The sequence below is a fragment of the Corvus moneduloides genome, chromosome 3, assembly GCF_009650955.1.
Source record: "Corvus moneduloides isolate bCorMon1 chromosome 3, bCorMon1.pri, whole genome shotgun sequence".
NCBI lineage: Eukaryota > Metazoa > Chordata > Aves > Passeriformes > Corvidae > Corvus > Corvus moneduloides.
Window position 1 is genome coordinate 27,738,622 of NC_045478.1, and position 17,608 is coordinate 27,756,229.

Below are 17,608 nucleotides of genomic sequence, written 5' to 3' on the forward strand. Positions count from 1 at the left end.
ACCCCATGATCTACACAAGCATGACAAGCCCAACTTACAGGTATTAAGTGAATGCTTATTGACTCACAAGTCAGCTTGGATTTAATGACTTCTGAGGTTAAGGATATACTCACTGCTCCAGATATGGCACCCAGGGTTGTTGCTGCCCAGCCAGGCATCAGTCACGATGGGGAAGGCAGGCTGTCCCACGGCTCCCTGCAATGGATGCCCAGGGCTGCTGAGCTGCCACCTGCCACCAGCTCCACTGACATTCATGGCACTGATGACATGACCAAGAAGCTCCTGAATACTCCCTGGGCCAAGGAGCCTTCCTCTCTGTTTCAATTCAGGATTATATACCTTCCTGTGCCAATGTTTTCCCTCTTGAGTCCTTGAGCTGCTAATAATCCTGGCACACCATACCTAGAATATTTATTTTCCTTTTTTCTCTGGGGACTCAGCTCATTTTCTGCAGTCTGAGCAGAGGCTGTGCAGCCATGGTCTCAGAGGATCCTTAGTGCACAGACTGCTAAAGCCCTGGAGATGAGGGAAGTAGGCAGCAGAGTACAGAAAGAAAGAGACAGGCTTCACTGAACAGGATATACATTATTGAGGTGACAGGAGTGAATTTGGAAAGGGCATCAGATGTCATTTTTTCAGGGCATGAACCAGCTAAACAGTAAATTTGGGAAGAAACTGTCCTTATCCATCAGTTCTTCCATGACTGCTTACCTCGTGGTTTCTGTGGAAATTTCCTTTGCATCATCTGGAACCAATCACTGTCAAAACCAGATCACATTAAGTAGGTTCTTGGGCTGCTCTTGTATTTGCAGCTCCTGCACTTTGTGCAGATGAAGATATCTGTGTGAAAAGAAAACCCACCTGTGCTCTGCATTGCCCTGATGTTAGTGAACAGACAGGGGTAGAAAGTGATTGTAAAAGACGGATCAATGGCTACTAATCTTTTTTGTCAAGTTGTTCAGTATTTCATTTTTCAACACTACAGATGGAAAACAACCCACTTTTTCTTCATTTGTAGAATGAAATACCTGTTCCCATATTTATGTCACATTCTTATATAACTGATGTCCTCGGTGATGATGGCAATGAGAGAATATTGGCACTTTAATCCAATGTCCTAGTTATGTGGTAGTGCATGGTGGTCCTCTTGCTTGCTTTAGATTTATTTCAGTGCCAAGGCTCTTTGTCTCATGACTGGTTATCAGTCTCCTTAGCATTGGTAGGAGTTATTTATTATATTTTATATTTATTATGTTGACTTTGCCTTTAGAGCTTGTCTCTCTTGCATTTGAAAAATAGACAAAACTGATTTCTCTCCTAAAACATCACATAGCTCAAACTTTTTTTGAAAGAAAAATGTCAAGAGGACATGTTTTTGTTACTTAGAAAAAGGACTCAGTCATTAAATGCTTTCTTTCATGTGTGAATTTGTAGTACTTAAAGCTGCCTTCAAGGTAGAATAATTACAGTGATGCAAAAATGTTGCCTATGAAAGCCAACTGACTGGATCAAGTTAACCTTGACTCACATCCAGGGAGCCCCCTTATTTCTCATTTAGAGAATTTCAGAACCATTTGATCCTCTTTATTTTTATGTGACTTCTCACTTTCCTCTTTGCCTCCCTACAATCAGAAGATATTATTTATTATTTTTATATTCATATAAGAGTAATGAAGGAAATGCCTTCATGAAAATCGGGAAAGACTTTTCCTATGAAACCTGGAAAATTCTAGGCTAACATATACAGGTGGTGCTAAGGACTAAAATTCCTGTGTACTTTTCTACTTTCTTGAGCACTGCCTTCAGAGCAGCAGCATCTGCACTATTCTGAGATAGCTGGGACATCTGGATATCTTGGATGAAACTCCTAAAGAGTTGCAGACAGGCAAATTAAGGAAATAAAAGAGGATAAACTGTTCAGAAGCTCTATACAACTGAATTCTGATAGTCATAATTCTTAAGGACCTTACAATAAACTACCTTCTTCTCTAAGATATAAGAGAACTGAGAAAGAAATATCATGACAAAAAGTCTTATTTTTTATCAGAAACAATGTGCTGTAATTTGCAAGATAGGCACCATATTAGCTTACCAGCATTGTCCCCGTTCCATGTGACATTTTGCGGTGAAGACAGGGACCCACTATTTGAGTGGCAAATGCTGTCCATGTGGTTGATCTCTGCTGGCTGCCTTTGCAGGCTGTTGCAAATACAACAGCAGCGGCAGAATTTTCTGTTTGAATGGGCAGCTGGTAATGGTAAATTTCAATTAGTATCTATAGATAAACATCTTGGAGATGGTAAACATTCAACATGCCTTAAAACTGACAGTTGAAGTAGAAGAAAGAGACCTAGATGTATGTTCACCCAGGGGCAAGACTGAAATGATCTGTCACTTTTGATAGCCACCACTTAACTACGCAGCGTGCAGGCTATGCTCACACGTACTGGGATCTTCAGGCAGTGAGGAAGATAAGGAGGACCTAGGAGACACAAATGGGGAAGAAGGTGAGGCTGTGTGTGAAATGGAGCAGAGGTGTGTGAACTGTAGGCAAGCTAGGGGAAAGAAAAAATGGTGATCCATAAAAAACCTGAATATAGAATGGATGCCGTACTTCTAATGGTATAGAGAGTTTAGGAATTATTCCAAGTCCCAGATACTTCAGGGAGATCTTTTTTATCCAGTGACCTGTTCCTGCAGACTGAATAGGTCACTCTGTATTCCCATCTGGAACAAAGCTACTCAGAAATCCAATCCTCTACACCCCAGCAGACACTGCTAGCTTAATAGCTACACAGAGCTGAAATGAATAGTTTTGAAACATCTGTGCGGAGTAATGGGGACAGAGAGGAACGGGTAACATGACTTGTTATTTTTTCTCCTCTGTTTTTAGTTTATTTAAATTCTCAAGTCAATCTGAAACCCCAGAAATAGTGTTATAAACACCTGTAACAAATACAAGACACACTATTTTGTCAGGTTTACTCTCCTGAAATTTTGGGCTACTTAGTTACAATTATAATTGCAAGGAATAAGCCAAAAACAGATAAGAAACTGGTCAACCACACCAGATTTTAATATGAGCTGAAACTGTTTTAGATACCGTACTGCTGGCAAAATTTCAGCCTGAATGTGAGTGTTGCCTGAAAATGTTCTTTCAGCTGACTGTCAAAGGCTTTTGCTGTTTGAAATGAGAATCTCGGTGTCTGATAGATTTTTTTTTTTTCAGAAATTTCAGTCCTGACTTTTTTTGTGGCTCCTGTTGTACTGTTGTTTTCATCCTGGCCTATGTGTCTGTAGTCCAAAATTGTAATAGCTTGTCTGTACTATTTCTTTTGCTTTAAATGTTCATTTTCATGAATCTTATGTAAAAAAAATGAAAAATGCTTAATTATATTTCAAAACTTTCAGGAATTATTAAAGTGTAAAGAAATTAAAATATGTAAATGATTTACAATTGGGTCCTTTCTTTCAGTCTTGGCAACAAGATTAGGTGACAAATATCCCCTGTAACACTGAGGTTCATACTTTAATCTGTGAAGAACTTATAAGTAACTCATTATTAGTATGGCAAAAAAAGATAAAAATTACGATAAAAATTATTTTTAAGACGTTAATTTTATAAAATCTGCTTTAAATTCACTATTTAGTTTGGCAGTATTCTGTAAGGACATTTAAATGCCATTTGCCTCAAAATTATGCATTGTTTAAAGGTTAGAACATCAGTGTTTCGGATGTTGGTGAAGCAAGCCTCATAATACAGTCTGGCAATTAAAATATCACCAACCAGGAACAGTTTTGTGCTTCTTAAGCTTCAACCACTGTAAATGCATGCAATAAGAAATAACAAAGCTTTGCCTCCCAGGGTCAGGATGCAGGTTTTTTTGCAATATTAGTCACAGAACTGATGGCCTATCAAAATATTTTTGGTGCATTTTGAGCTGTTGATGCCACACCGTCTTTCAGACATGCCGGTTTGTGCGTGTATAATTAATTGCTTCTCCAAGAGCGTGGCTCTTGTATGCCACTGCAATACTAGCAACAACAAGAAGGAAGAAAGATAATTTGCTGCCTTTATACAAATGTTCTCAGCCAAAAATGTATCCAGCATATATAAAGTCTATTCCTTTACTTTTTTGTAAAAAAGCCAGTTTCAGATAGTTGAAGAAATCTGAGTAAGTCAGCTCTAGTCAGGCTTGAGTAGTAAGCACAGCTGGACTCCAGACACTGACTCACTCTCCAATTACCACTACCCAGATTTTTTTCCAACAGGATCTTTTCTGCCAATAAATCTTCCAGCTTCCCATAATGTACTGTTAGGCTGAGATCATGTCAATGTAGACAGAAAAACTAAATCTATGTTCACATTCATAAGGAGGAAAATAAGGCAAGAAATTTGGAACTAACTAGCACCAATAAAAGCAAAAGAACAACTGAAAAACATACAGACAACTTTGGAACTTCTTTGTACAGATCACTGTGGAAATATTCTGCCTCTGTGTTTACTGGGCCTGCCTACTGTAAGTCTTCTGTTGCAAGCAGGAGAGGAAAGCAATTTATACTTAAGAAAGACTACTTAAAAGCAACAAGACAATAAAATTTTACTTTGTAACATGTTACAGCCTGACTGCAGGAAAAAAACCCTTACATTTTGGTAAATATAAGGAAAATAAATAGGGGTCTCTACCAACCCCAGTCTTGCTATCATATGTGGATAAATAATTACTGATCTGAAGGGCTGTTTGCAATGTCTTGCTGCAAATTTCAGATATATGTTCCATGTTCTTGTGACCACAGCACAAGAACTTTACTAAGTTTTGGCACAACCAGATCTTCCTTTTACTTCAAGTTTTTCTCCAGAAAATCTGGATTGGAGTTTAACTGAAAGATCCCAAGATCCACTCTTTCCTGAACCAGATATTTTAGACCAATTTCAATTGTACGGGTCCATACAGTGGATGAATTCTATGACCTGTTATATATAGGAAATTTAAATATATTTCCTTCTGGCTATAAAGCCTAATTAAAAAAAAAAAAAAAACAAAGCAGAAAAATTAAATCATAGACCATATTCTACTTTTTCTAATTGTGTGGTCAGTCTCTTTCTGTAGACCACAAGTAAGCACCTTACAGTCAATCTGTCATCATTAGAGCACAACTTAAAATAGACACTGATGGAAAATGATCTGTCAATCACAAAAACAACATAGAAATTGTACTGTTGAATTTCCAGAGCTATCTCATTTTGAAGTAGTTTTTACAGATATCCAAAGATACTAGCCAACTGTCTTCTCAGTCCTAAGCAGCATGGAAAAGAAAATCTCAAAGTAAAACTGTGGCTGACAAACAGGCTAGTAGAGAGTCCCAACAACCAAACCAAATTGATATAAAAATTTGGTTGGTCTAGCAAAATCTCAGCCAGACATTTTTTTCAGTTTGTTTGAAGATCAAAAATATCAGGAAGAATGAGTTCCTGGTCTTTTCTTTGGCTGCTAGTGAAAACTCATCAATATTCAGACTATTACCCTTGAACTTCGAAGAGTCTGTCATAGCAACCTTAAAAAAAGAAGTTAGTGAATCCAACTTCAGTTTACTGAGGGAGACAGAAACCTTATGAGGGAATGCATATATTTTTACACCAAACTCAGGAAAATGCTCAATAAAAATCACTGAAGTAAAACATTATGAAGAAGGATAAATGCAATGAGAAATTAGGGTAGTCTTTTGCCTCCAACACCAATAATTTGTAAGAGAAAATGTATTTTTAATTATCTAAAATGTCATTACCCTCTCTCTGCTTTTTACACATAACATAATTGAATGTTCAGAAAAGCCCTTTTTTGTCTGATGAGTTCCTTTGAATTTCAGTACTGTCAGGAGACAGCGTCGGGAAGGCGTCGCTGTTGCCTACTTAGCATATGCCTACATTTGGAGGGGCAGAAGGCTGGGAGATGGGAGGTCTTCTTCTCCTCCTCAGACACTGTAAACTCCTTGGATAGCTAGGCTGAGGTGGAGCCATAGTGAAGAACAGGGTCTAGATCACTTCATCTGCAGCTGCTGAAGGTGAGTGCCTGGAGATGCAGAATCAGCTGGTTAGTAAGTGTGATGCTGATGAAAAGAAGTGTGGGAAGAAATAGGACTGGCTGTGGGGCCGTGAGGGAGGGCAAGAAGTGGACTGTGGTGGTGTGATCCAGGACACCAGGCTGCTGGCATTACTACTCTCACTCTGACTACTGTATTACTGCTGCCTGCAAGTGAGGGATGCCTGCACATGCTTGGAACTGGGCGGTCTGGGCAGGCAGTAACCCAAGTGCTGCCTATGGAGAAGACAAAGCAGGAGAAGGAAATATGGGGAGACACACACACACACACACACGCACACACATATGGATGGGACCAGAGTGGAAATGAGCTTCATGAGTTCCTGGGGCCCAGAAACTGTCAGAGTGGACTGAGTTGTGCTAAGTGAACTGGAATGGGCAGATGGGGTGACTTAGGAGCTAAGGATGGCAGTGTAACCAGCATACTTCTGAGGACACCTGTGTCTGTCTCTCTCTTTTTGAGACTGCCTGCTCTGTACTCCCCTCCTACAGCTTGGGCTTTCTCAGTGCCCTGTGTAGAGTTTGTAGGCTGCCATGGGTATACAAAGCAAAAACCAAGATACCCAGAGGCCTGTTGATAAATTAACACTCTTGTCTGTTCCCTGAGAGTATCATCTGTTCACTTCTGCAGGGTGATGAGATTAGATGGCGTTGGATGAGAAGGTGCAACACCACACATACTCAAGATGCAGTATACAATTTCATAGCTGCCATAATTTTTACTCATATTTAACTGTATACAGTTCATTGAGAAGGCAAAACTGCAGGCACTTAAGTATGTAATACCATCCAGGTACCCATGTAAGTTACAGGTCCCTAAAAATTAAATATGTATAAAGATAACGTAGCCACTGTTGAAAGCATTTGTAACACTATATGCTATCTGCTACTATATACTATCTGCTACTCCATGCATCAATACCACCTAAAATACAAAGTATACCAGCTGGATTCATTTAGATAGATTGTGATCCACCGTTGCTGTATAGCTGTTACCAGATTTGTTATAAAAATATCAAGTCTTCAATATATCTAATAGAATTGTGGTTTTTAAAGCAATATGTTGCTAATAGCCGTGCAACTGATAAACTTGGTTTTCTAATTGGAAGTATAAACATATTAAACCCTTGTACTTAGTGTGGCTAAACTGTAGGCAGTTTTAATGGTTATTCAAAAGTTATTAGGATGAGTCTCAGCTTCTGCAAACGTGCCATGTAGTTTTCAAAATAACAATGTGTGTACCAGATTTCTGCATATTCATGTAGGTGAGCTGAAGAAAGACTGCCAAGATACTGGTGCCAATAGTTATACTAGCTCTGTAGTCTGAAAATAAATCAACAGTTTTACCAGCAAGCCCTGAATTTTAAGGAGCATTACAGTAGGAATTGATTTCCACAGTGCTGGTGGATGGGGTTGGGGTTTTATATTCTGAGGCTATATTCTGCTTCTGGTGAAACCAGTGCAGTTTTAGACAATACTTAATGGGGAGAGGAGCCTTAACTGGAACTTTTCCTACTCAGTTTTACTTCTTTAGCTCAAGTTCCACAAAGTTCCAGCCAAAGGAAATTACAGAGCATGACAAAAGTAACACAAAGGCAAAATAATATGAACTAAGACAAAGTAATATATTTAGTTTACAGTAGGAAGGTGGCTCAAGAATTGGCTGGTATGTTTATTAATCATCTTCATCTCATATGTCTTGCTTAGGCGACTTTCAATTAATTGGAATTTTGCTTACATAAGTAATGTAAGTTATCTCTAACTCCTTATGCTGGAATCTATTCCTAATGGGGAAGAGGACCTCGTATTATATGCAAGGGAGACTTCTTTCCCCTAATTTGCAAAAATATTTAAGTTTCCACTCCTGAACATCACTCATATTTGAAAAAAGACCACAAACCCTAAACCCACAGAACAAGCAAGTAAAAAAGCCAAACAAATTTGAGGGAAAACAAATCAGCTATGTAGGCACCTAAATTTAGGCAGTCTAGATGTCCTTTCGGAGGCCTGCAGGATACCTACCTCTTTCCAAGTATTCTCTGGAACACTATTCCCTTTAAAAGAAGAGCTTAAAAGGTAGGTGCAGGTTTAGTGGCTAGATTAGGCAGACTAAATCCCACCCCAATGTTTATTTTGGGGGGTTTCACTTGCAATGATGGAAGTGCTCTGAGTAAGTCTAACATGAAGATTTCTTAGCAATTGGAATGAGGCTGATTACTTACAGTTAGGTTGGAATTTTGCAGACTGTTTTACAAAGTGGCTGAGTATTTGAACACTCAGTATGTGTCAGGACTGAACAGGACATTTTTTCATCATCAAGTCATGGGCTTAAACCAGGAAGTCTTCCTGGCCAAGTCTCTATTATAAAATACCCCTAATCAAACAACAAAAAGGCTGAACAAAATCCTTCAACTGAAGTGGGTTTCTTTTAAGTGAGACAGAATAATACTTAAAACTTTTCAGACAATAAGAGATTTTCCTTGTAAAAATATTTTAAACTTTGTTTTCTTGTATTATTCTGAATCCTGACAAATAATTCTTTACCTGATTAAAAAAAAGTTAAAAATCCTAATTACATAGCTATGTCTAGTTCTTATGTTGGATAGCAATACTTTTGGGGTTAATGAAATGTTTCAATTACCTACAGATTACTTGATACGAAAACATCTTATTCTTCATTGCTATACAGGTAGAAATTTGATTATTCTCAGGAGAGTATTAGAAATGCAGTAAATCCTAAATGTTATATGTCACAAAAGCATTTTCTTCTTGTAAATTAGTTTAGTGGTAATAAAAATCCAAGAAAAGAAAACATCAGTATCCCTTCAAATAGACAGACCTTGAAAAACTTCTATGTGTGTTTCAGAAGCTCACAATTTAATTATGATAAAGATAGACATACTAGAAAGAAGAAGAAGGAGATCCTTATGCAGCAGATTAAGTCTAGAAATGAATTCTAATTTCTTGGTCCTGATTCTGGATATTTCAAACCTTCCCGTCTGTTTGGAGACAATGGAGTGGTGGCTGAGCTCAAGCTGTATTTATGCTGACTGGCCAGCATGTTTCTGTTAATTGTCTTGTTGCTGCTGCTCCACACACAAAAAAGATCGAGTTCTGTTTTTCTTTTCCATGGTAGAAATATGAACCTGCCTCTCTTTTCTTTACTCAGATCTAATTTCTCAGATATATGAGTGCATCTTATCTTTGATACTTCAACCCCTCTCTTTAACATTGATTCAATGCTCAAAAGTTACCAGAGGAAGATTAACAAGAGAAAACAAAAAGTCAACTCCTCCTCTCCCCCAAGCCCCAGCATGGCAAACAAAATTATTTCAAGTACATGGAGCATCTTATAAGGAAATACAAAGATAACATCCTTTTGAAAAAAGCCTAGTGCAGGGACAGCGCAGATTTTGCCTCTATATGTACCCTGAAAAATTATATTATATATAAAATGATATATATATATTATATAAAATTAAGGAATCAAAAATATTATATATAACAGAAGAAAAATGCAATGAAAGTATTTGCTACAGCAGTCTAAACATACTGAAGAAGATGCATGCAGCGAGAGGCAGAGGTGAATGACAGACCTGCCTGTCAGGATAAATTTAAGGAGATTGTAAAGATGTATCTAGATTTTCTCTGCCCCTGCACTAGAGTCTTGGACAGAGGATTTGGGGAATAAATCTAGGATTTGTGAGGCATATGTAAGTGGAGCCAGAGAGATTCAGAGTGTCCCAAGGGATGTGACTATGTAACTCTCCACTTAAATAAATTAATGCTGAGAGCATATTCCAGCTAAAGCAGCCCTCTGAACTTTCTTCACTGCATGATTCATGCTTTACTCACTTCAGAACCCAAGGAATTTAAAGGCCAGCTCAGAACATTTACCCTGCTATTTATAGTAAGTACAGAGGTATCTGTGCATTGTGGTCAGAACTGAAATCCAGGTGTAACCTGGATGTCAAACATTTAAAGAAGTAATAAAAAAAATGGAGAACTGTGAAACAGAAAAAATAAATAGGAATTGGGCTAGGAATTACACAAAGATATTACAAGAAAAGATTTCTGAAAAAGTCAGATCAGTAAAGGAATAGAGTTAGACAAGGGGAAAATATGTAAATAAATATTTCGAACAAACAAAAGTTAAAAAATTATTCAAGAAGAACATTTTAAGAGGTGAAAACACTAAAACTCCAAGATATTAATACAATATATTTGAAGACAGAATTATATGATAAGTCAATCAGGCTGATGATACATGCAGTAAGTAAGATTGTCAGTTAACAATAAGAGCTGAAAAGGGAGCCCAAAGCAGAGAAGGGACATTTTGTGCTAATCATTGCCATCCATACAGATCCAAACATCCCAGACATGAGGGATGAAAGGGGTTTGAAAGAGAGACTACATATAAGCATCACCACATTTACCCTTTTATTAGCAGATGTAGTTAAACAAATAGAGAACAACTGGGCTCTGGCAGATTAGCGTTAGGCACTCTGCTAGTTAATATAACAAAAGTGGGAGTAACAACTCTGCAATGATACATATTTAGTGCAAACAAGGATTTTGTGTGTGTGTGTTGTGTATCTGTGTTGACACAGGCAGGCAGCTGGAACAAGCACAAAACCACAGTTAAAATGCAGAGGGTAAATTTATTGCCTTACCTCGCTAACTGGAAGATCCCAAGGCAACACCCTGGCAGAGACACACAAGCAGAAAGGCAAGCACTGTTAGGCTCAGTCCATCTGAGTGGAAAGGCAGGCCTGCTGCTTGCACCTATTTATCAAGGGTCCGTGCATTTGTAGTTTACCAACATGCTGTGATCTCCTCTGGGGTTTTTTTATGATCTCTGAGCCCTCTCTCCCAAAACCAAGGAGCTGAAGCATGTCCGTGAGAGTGCCTCCAAGTCTCTCAAAACACCGTTATCTGTTCACAGAAATGCTTCTCAAAACAGAGTATAAACAGCCATAGGGGCTCCCCACACTTTTATTCTCCGCACCCTGACATTCCCAGATGCAAGGTCACTTGAGTGAATCTACCATCCTCCTCCTCCTCCTTGCCCTTCTTCCACTTTTAACCCTTTCCTCCCAAAAGTGCATAAATTAAGTAGCAGAACAGTTTGGGATGTGCTGAATTTGACTGTTTGCATGGCATGATGGGGACAGTTGACAGCTGAGCATATGGATGTTGTTGTAAAACATTTGTGAGGTGGGTTGTTACAACATCAATTATTCTCTTAAAAAGTGCTTAAAAAATCAGCCCCCAGTGGTAGTGTTACTGTGGGAGTAGTGAAAATATATTTAGAAAAAAGTAACCAAAATATAGTGAGAAATATTACCATCTGTAGGTTTCAACAGATGCATCAGGAAGAAAGTTTGAGTTTTGAATTTTGGGGGGGTTTCACTTGTCTATTTTCTTTTCCCAAGAAAATTATTTTTGTGTGAAAGGGTAAGGTCTTGCATCGTAAGTTTTATTTAAGTCTAGTAATACACTAATTAAGTCTAGTAACAGAGATGTTAATTTTGATTCTTAATTTCTGCTGAATTATTTTTATGTATCACTTTTTGCAATGCTGTTAGTGTCACGAGTAAACTGAATTTAAAAAAACCAAACAAACAGGGTAGATCTTCACCTAACTACAGACAATCTGGGGTTTAGTATTCAGCAAGAAAGGAAAAAAACCCTAGGAGTAAAACAAACAAAAGAAAACAGATGTATACATAGCTGCTGACCTGTCAAAAATCAGCAGGACGTGGCTCAGTGGAATTAGTGACGGACAGCAAACTGCACACCGTGGTTTCCAAAGGTGTGGTGCTGTTTATGTGCCAAAACCTAAAACATGAGTAGAAATTAAAATGAAAAGTAACTCTGGTGTCTGCTGTGCTCCTCAGCATTGTCACACTTCTCCCCCTCTGGTCCAGGCTGGATACAGCACTCCAAGCAAATGTGGGAACTGATGGAAGTCCTTGACCTGCCCTGGACAGTGCATTGCCAGTCTCTGTAAGATCTCAAGAGTGTTAACACACTGGTCAAAGGCAAAAACTCCGCCTTCTTGCAAATATTAGGAGGATTTTGGCGGAGGCGCTCCTTACTCCTAAGCAGCTCATGCTGCAGCCAGGTGGTGAACGGAAGAAATTGTGTGGGATGAGCAGTGGGTATTTGAAAAAAACGTTGCTTCGGGTTAAAGTTTTTTTAGTATATATAAAAAGATATGAACTTGATTTCGGTTAAATATTACAAAAATATGAATGCATAAAAATATATCAATAGCATGCTTTCCCCTGGAAAATTACAGAGATGTCCTGGAGAATGAAACTTGACTTTCTATCCTGCTAAAACGTTCAGGTATTGCAGTGGCAGAGGTTTGGCTCAGGCCAAAGAGGAGATGCCATAGTTTGAGAATTAGCACGAGCATAGGATTATGCACTGTAGGCAGTTTGGATGTGGCCACCTTGTGTTTGAAGGTGGAGTGGATTATCCCGCCTCAGGTGAGCTCAGCACCACGTTTAATCTGCTAGTACAGAGGCAGGCTGCAGTTCCAGGCCGGCTTCCAGGGCAGTGTTTGTTAAAGCTGCGGTCAGATCTCTCGGGAATGTCCCAGGTGTTGCCCACAAACACGGGACTAGTGCGTGTCCTGATCCATAATCCTTTTGTTGCTCTTAAGAACTTGCCAGCCTAAACCACTGATTTTCCTCACTTTTATTGGCAGAAACTGTATGCCAGTTCTGATTTCCCAGACCTTTACGGTCCGAACTTCTTGCAAGATCATTAACCAACTTCTTGGGTAGGGGAAAATTAGCAAGTAAGTGGCATTTTGTGGCAGGGGCATAAAACAACATAACCTCAGATGCAGCAAAATGGCCAACACAGCGGCAAAAATAGCAAGTGCTGCAGTTCTCTTGGAAAAATGACAAAATTATAAAACTGTAAAACAGTGTAGAACATGACGGTGCCGAAAGCGCCCGTGCCAGGTGTGGACACCTGCCAGCATCTCCCTGCCCGCCCCGGGGCCGCCATGCCGGGTGTGGGCACTGCCAGCACCTCCCTGCCCGCCCCGGGGCCGCCATGCCGGGTGTGGGCACTGCCAGCACCTCCCTGCCCGCCCCGGGGCCGCCATGCCGGGTGTGGGCACTGCCAGCACCTCCCTGCCCGCCCCGGGGCCGCCATGCCGGGTGTGGGCACTGCCAGCACCTCCGGGCCCGCCCCGGGGCCGCCATGCCGGGTGTGGGCACTGCCAGCACCTCCCTGCCCGCCCCGGGGCCGCCATGCCGGGTGTGGGCACTGCCAGCATGGCCCCGCCCAGATCGCGGCAGCAGCCAATGGCCGCTCAGGAGGCGTGGCCATGTGCGGAAGTAGGCGGGGCCGGCGGAGCGCGGGAAGCTGGGGCGCGGGGCCAGGCGGGCACAGGTCGGGGTCCGGCCGGGCCGTGTTGGGCGGTGTCGGTCGGTCGGTCGGGAGCGTGCCAGAGGCAGTCCCGGGGCGCGGGAGATGGAGTTCTCCAGCCGAGCGAGGCAGAAGCATACGCGGCTGGCTGGAGACCGGCGGGAGCAGTACCCTCACAGCCTACAGTTTTACTTGGAGCCCCCCACGGAAAGCATCTCCCTGCTGGAGTTTGAGAGCTTTGCCATCGACCGCCTGAAGCGTGAGTAGCGTCTCTCCCTCCTTCCCTCCCTCCCTCCCTCCCTCCCTCCGTCCTTCCACCTCCCTCCTCCTCCCCCCTCTCCCCTTTCCCTTCTTCTTCCTCCCGTCCCTTCTCTAGCTCGATGCCTTGGATCCTTCCTGTCATGGCTGTGTGTATTTCTGGTGGGCCTGGATGTTCTGCTCCCGTGACATAAACGGGAGCTGGGCTGGCTGTTCGTGTTGCCATGAGCTCCCGCTAAGGGAAAACGCGTTGCTTTGGGCGTTTCGGAGAGCTGAGAGAGATTTTACAATGAGGGTTCGTTGTAGCTGTCGGGACTGTGTAGTTTGGTTTACACCGGGGGTTTTTATGAGCACGTTTCACTTTCTGTAGATGTTGTGACATATTTGATGGCTCAGGACTAAATTTCAGATCGTTGTGCCTGGCAGCCAGAGCTTCCCCTGAAGTCCTGAAGACTGCTGGATCCAAGTTTCCGTTAGAGTTGAAACCGATGTTCTGAGACTGATCCATCAGTTAGCTGTCTCCCTTTCCTTGTTGGCAGTATGGATCCCAGAACTGGGCCAGCTGTTCAGGACTCACAGGCTGCACTTCATCCTCCATATTTCTCACCTTTTTGCTCCTCATACCACTAGAAGCAATTCCTGTGCCCTTTCCCAAGCCATGAGAAATCGATTTCAGCATGTTGTCTCTAACATGGACCTTTTCTTTTTTTGCCCAGTGCTCAAAGTAGTTGAAAATCTTGGTGTGAGCTATGTAAGAGGTACTGATTTATACAAAACCAAGCTGGAGACTGAGTTCCGGAAACTGAAGTTTCCCTACAGAGTAAGTAAAGATCAAAACATGGAACTCTCTTGCACTTTACTTTCTTTACGCCATTCAACAATGATGACTAAGAATAGAGGTGATGAAATGCTATTTCTAGAACTGCAGTTCGGTCGTTTTGTCAGAGGTGTATTTTTTCTTTGAAGGTATATAATTCTTTCTTTAGGGTAACCCCCTTCCTCAATAAGTTTGCATATTTTGTCTAAAAGATGAGTATTAATACACTGTTGAAGACCAATGGTAAATTGATTGTAAATTTTTAATCTGGGAGAGATTATTTCTCCAAAATAATAAGAATATGTTCTATAGGCTTTGGCTGAGGATGATTATGAGGCAAGAAGAAAAGATCATATCTCCCATTTCATACTGCGCCTTGCTTACTGCCAGTCGTAAGTACTTTTTGGATAATGCTGTACTCTTATTATTAATTTTAAATGTATACAGATACTGCAGTGCTTTATTATAGACATTACAGATGCTTTAGAGTTGCATGGCTACTAAAAAAAAGTAGGCTCAAAGAGGGGTTTTTTTGCTAGGAATCTGATTTCGACTGTGATGGAAAGGGATATGTGGAATCAGAATTAATATCTGGATTTTGTAATAACTTAAAAATTTTAGAAACTTTTGGCTTTTAAACACACAGCATTGATTTGAGTCTCGTGATATGTTTTTTTTTTTTTTAATGAAAGCACATCAGTATTAAGAGTTTGTCAGTCATTTGCAGTGATTGATAACATAGTTTAACTTCTGTATATGCTAACTGTTGATAACTGACCAAAGACCTGACTATTTAAACAGGCTTTTTATTACTGTATAGAAAGCACTGTTTCTGACGGACTAAAAATGCCATCTGAGTTTGAGGTTTCCTCTACTGCCTCTGTTTTTTGTCCAAAGTCATTGCTGTGGCTGGTTACACTGCATTTTTTTGTTATGTGAAATTTCAAGCAAAAAGTTGATCCTGTAAAATGCATTGGTTTTGTTTCCCGTGTAGTTTTTGGATGAAATTAGAGGTTGTCAGTTCTTTGTTTGCAAGTAGTTTTGTTATACATTGGTGTGAAGTCTTTACTCCTTATCACTGCAGTTTTTCTAGAATTAAAACTGGCAGATATGAAGTGTGTGCTGTTTTGAATTGTTAATTCAATTGCACTTAAGACTGCAATACAGTTCATTTTAATTAGGTGAATGTGGTAGAATGCATATTATGATACTGTGATAGCTGACATGACTGAAATGCTGCTATGGATACAGACTTGTAAGCAAAACAGGGAAGGTGAGCAGGAGAGATTGTGGTCTAAGCCAGGATATGGAGCTGGAATGGATGGGGCTTTTCTTTGAAATGGCTTTGGATTCCTGCTGCAGACCATCTGATCGGAGTAGGAAATAGCAGAGGCCTCAAAAGCCTGCCTCCAGATGGATGAAACCTTGCCATGACAGGCCCTGGGTGACTTTTAAACACCCTGAAATTTTCTAGATCATTCATGTCCCATCCTGTTGACCTTTCAAAAGACATCTGGGCTGTGCTGAAAACACAAAAGTTTGTCAATGTGTGTGATCAATGAGCCTGCTAGATCCATGATGCATATACAATGGGGAACGGGTTGTGGGTGTGGAGATCAATACCAGCCTTCACTGCAGTGACTCTGATAGTGTAGCTTAGAATCCTGAAAGTAGGGAGCAGATTGAATAACAAAATTGCAACTGAAATCCCTTCTGTATTCTACATGTATAATTTGTGATTGTGTTTAACAAGTGAAATATTGCCTTCTTTCTAGTGCCCATGTTTGTTGTATTTTTATAAACTCCCTTAATCATACTAGTCCTGGTGATTTTCACAAGAAAATATCTTGCTTTACCTGTATTGTAAGTTTAGCAAAACCCCCTAAAAGGTAGTATCCTCAAGTAGTCTGGGGACTAAAAGGCCCCTGAAAACGTAGTGTTTTGTATTAGCGGCATTTTGAATAATCAGTTTGTCTTCATTCCAAAGCCAAAACTTTACTTTAAACATCTAGTTGTTATTTAGATTGTTTAGACCATTACTTTTTTCGTGGGAGATGAGACGCGTTGAGGGTGTTGGTAGTGACACATTTGATGAAAATTCTGCTCTTGTGGAAGGTAGAATTGTCTGATGGTGAGAATCTGACCTGGAATTCAAGAGGTTTCTATTTTTTGGTTGGTCTGTGGCTTCAGGAAAATGAGTTTGGGTCAAATTTACGGAAGGCAACACAAGTCACCTAGCAAAAGCCTGAAGGTTAGGTATTGGGCTCAGGCGTGAAATTCCTGAGGCTTTGTCCACTGAACTGAGCAGGGAGGAAGACACTTGTAAATTGACAGTGGGTGGCAGGCTTGAGTGAAAAGCTGCCTCAGTCAGAAATAACCAAGGAGGGACTTGGCTAAACATCTGCCTTTGTCAGTGATGTGATCTTTACCTGCTCTACTTGTCTATAATGGCTCTAGAATCTCCTAGAATTAATGATAGATGCAGGTGCTTACTTTTTCCTCTGCAAGCTGTGTTTTTAAAAGAAGATGCTTGTGTCTTTTATCAGAGGTTATTTGACCGAAGTTCTTGCTTAGTAAATATATTGGAGATACTGTTCAAACCCTGTGTTTCAGGGAAGTATCTTAAAAATTAGGCTATAAGCAGGGCAGAAGTGGGCAGCTTTTTGAAGGTGAACCACTGTGCAGAAATGAATACAAGCTATTTTGGGCCACAGAATCAGCAGGAAAGAGCCTGGCTTTGTAATCTAGGGGGAAAGACCTCTTTAGATGGAGGAGAGGTCTTGGATAGATCTTTGGGGCACCCTTTAAACAACTTGCAAATGCCATTTTGTGTTCCTGTTTATATATACTTGCTGATTTTGATAAAGCAGCTTTTAGTCAGTTTCCGATAGCACTTTTCTTTGAAAAGGTGGATTTAGTACTCACTCATAAAATGGAAAATAGCATTCTAAGAACTATGAGGTGAGCCTGTACCCAGTGTTCTTTATTTTCTTGAAAAGCAACTACTTTGGGGATATTTATATCGTCTGCAATTGGCCTG

General features: G+C 40.5%; 1 protein-coding gene and 1 long non-coding RNA gene across 2 annotated transcripts in view; both read left to right on the plus strand.

Annotated features, from left to right (window-relative positions):
• The first annotated feature begins 5,465 nt into the window (after nucleotides 1–5,465).
• LOC116442096 lies at nucleotides 5,466–12,991 on the plus strand. The gene is made up of 2 exons (XR_004239377.1): nucleotides 5,466–6,063; nucleotides 12,032–12,991. It is a non-coding gene; the product is annotated as an uncharacterized LOC116442096 (long non-coding RNA).
• Nucleotides 12,992–13,331: 340 nt separating this feature from the next.
• PRIM2 (DNA primase subunit 2) overlaps nucleotides 13,332–17,608 on the plus strand; it is a 96,598-nt gene continuing 92,321 nt past the window's right edge. Inside the window, exons 1-3 of the mRNA XM_032104696.1 lie at nucleotides 13,332–13,752; nucleotides 14,468–14,571; nucleotides 14,881–14,960. Coding sequence (XP_031960587.1) covers nucleotides 13,599–13,752; nucleotides 14,468–14,571; nucleotides 14,881–14,960 — 338 coding nt within the window. The 5' untranslated portion in view covers nucleotides 13,332–13,598. The remainder of the gene's footprint in view (nucleotides 13,753–14,467; nucleotides 14,572–14,880; nucleotides 14,961–17,608) is intronic.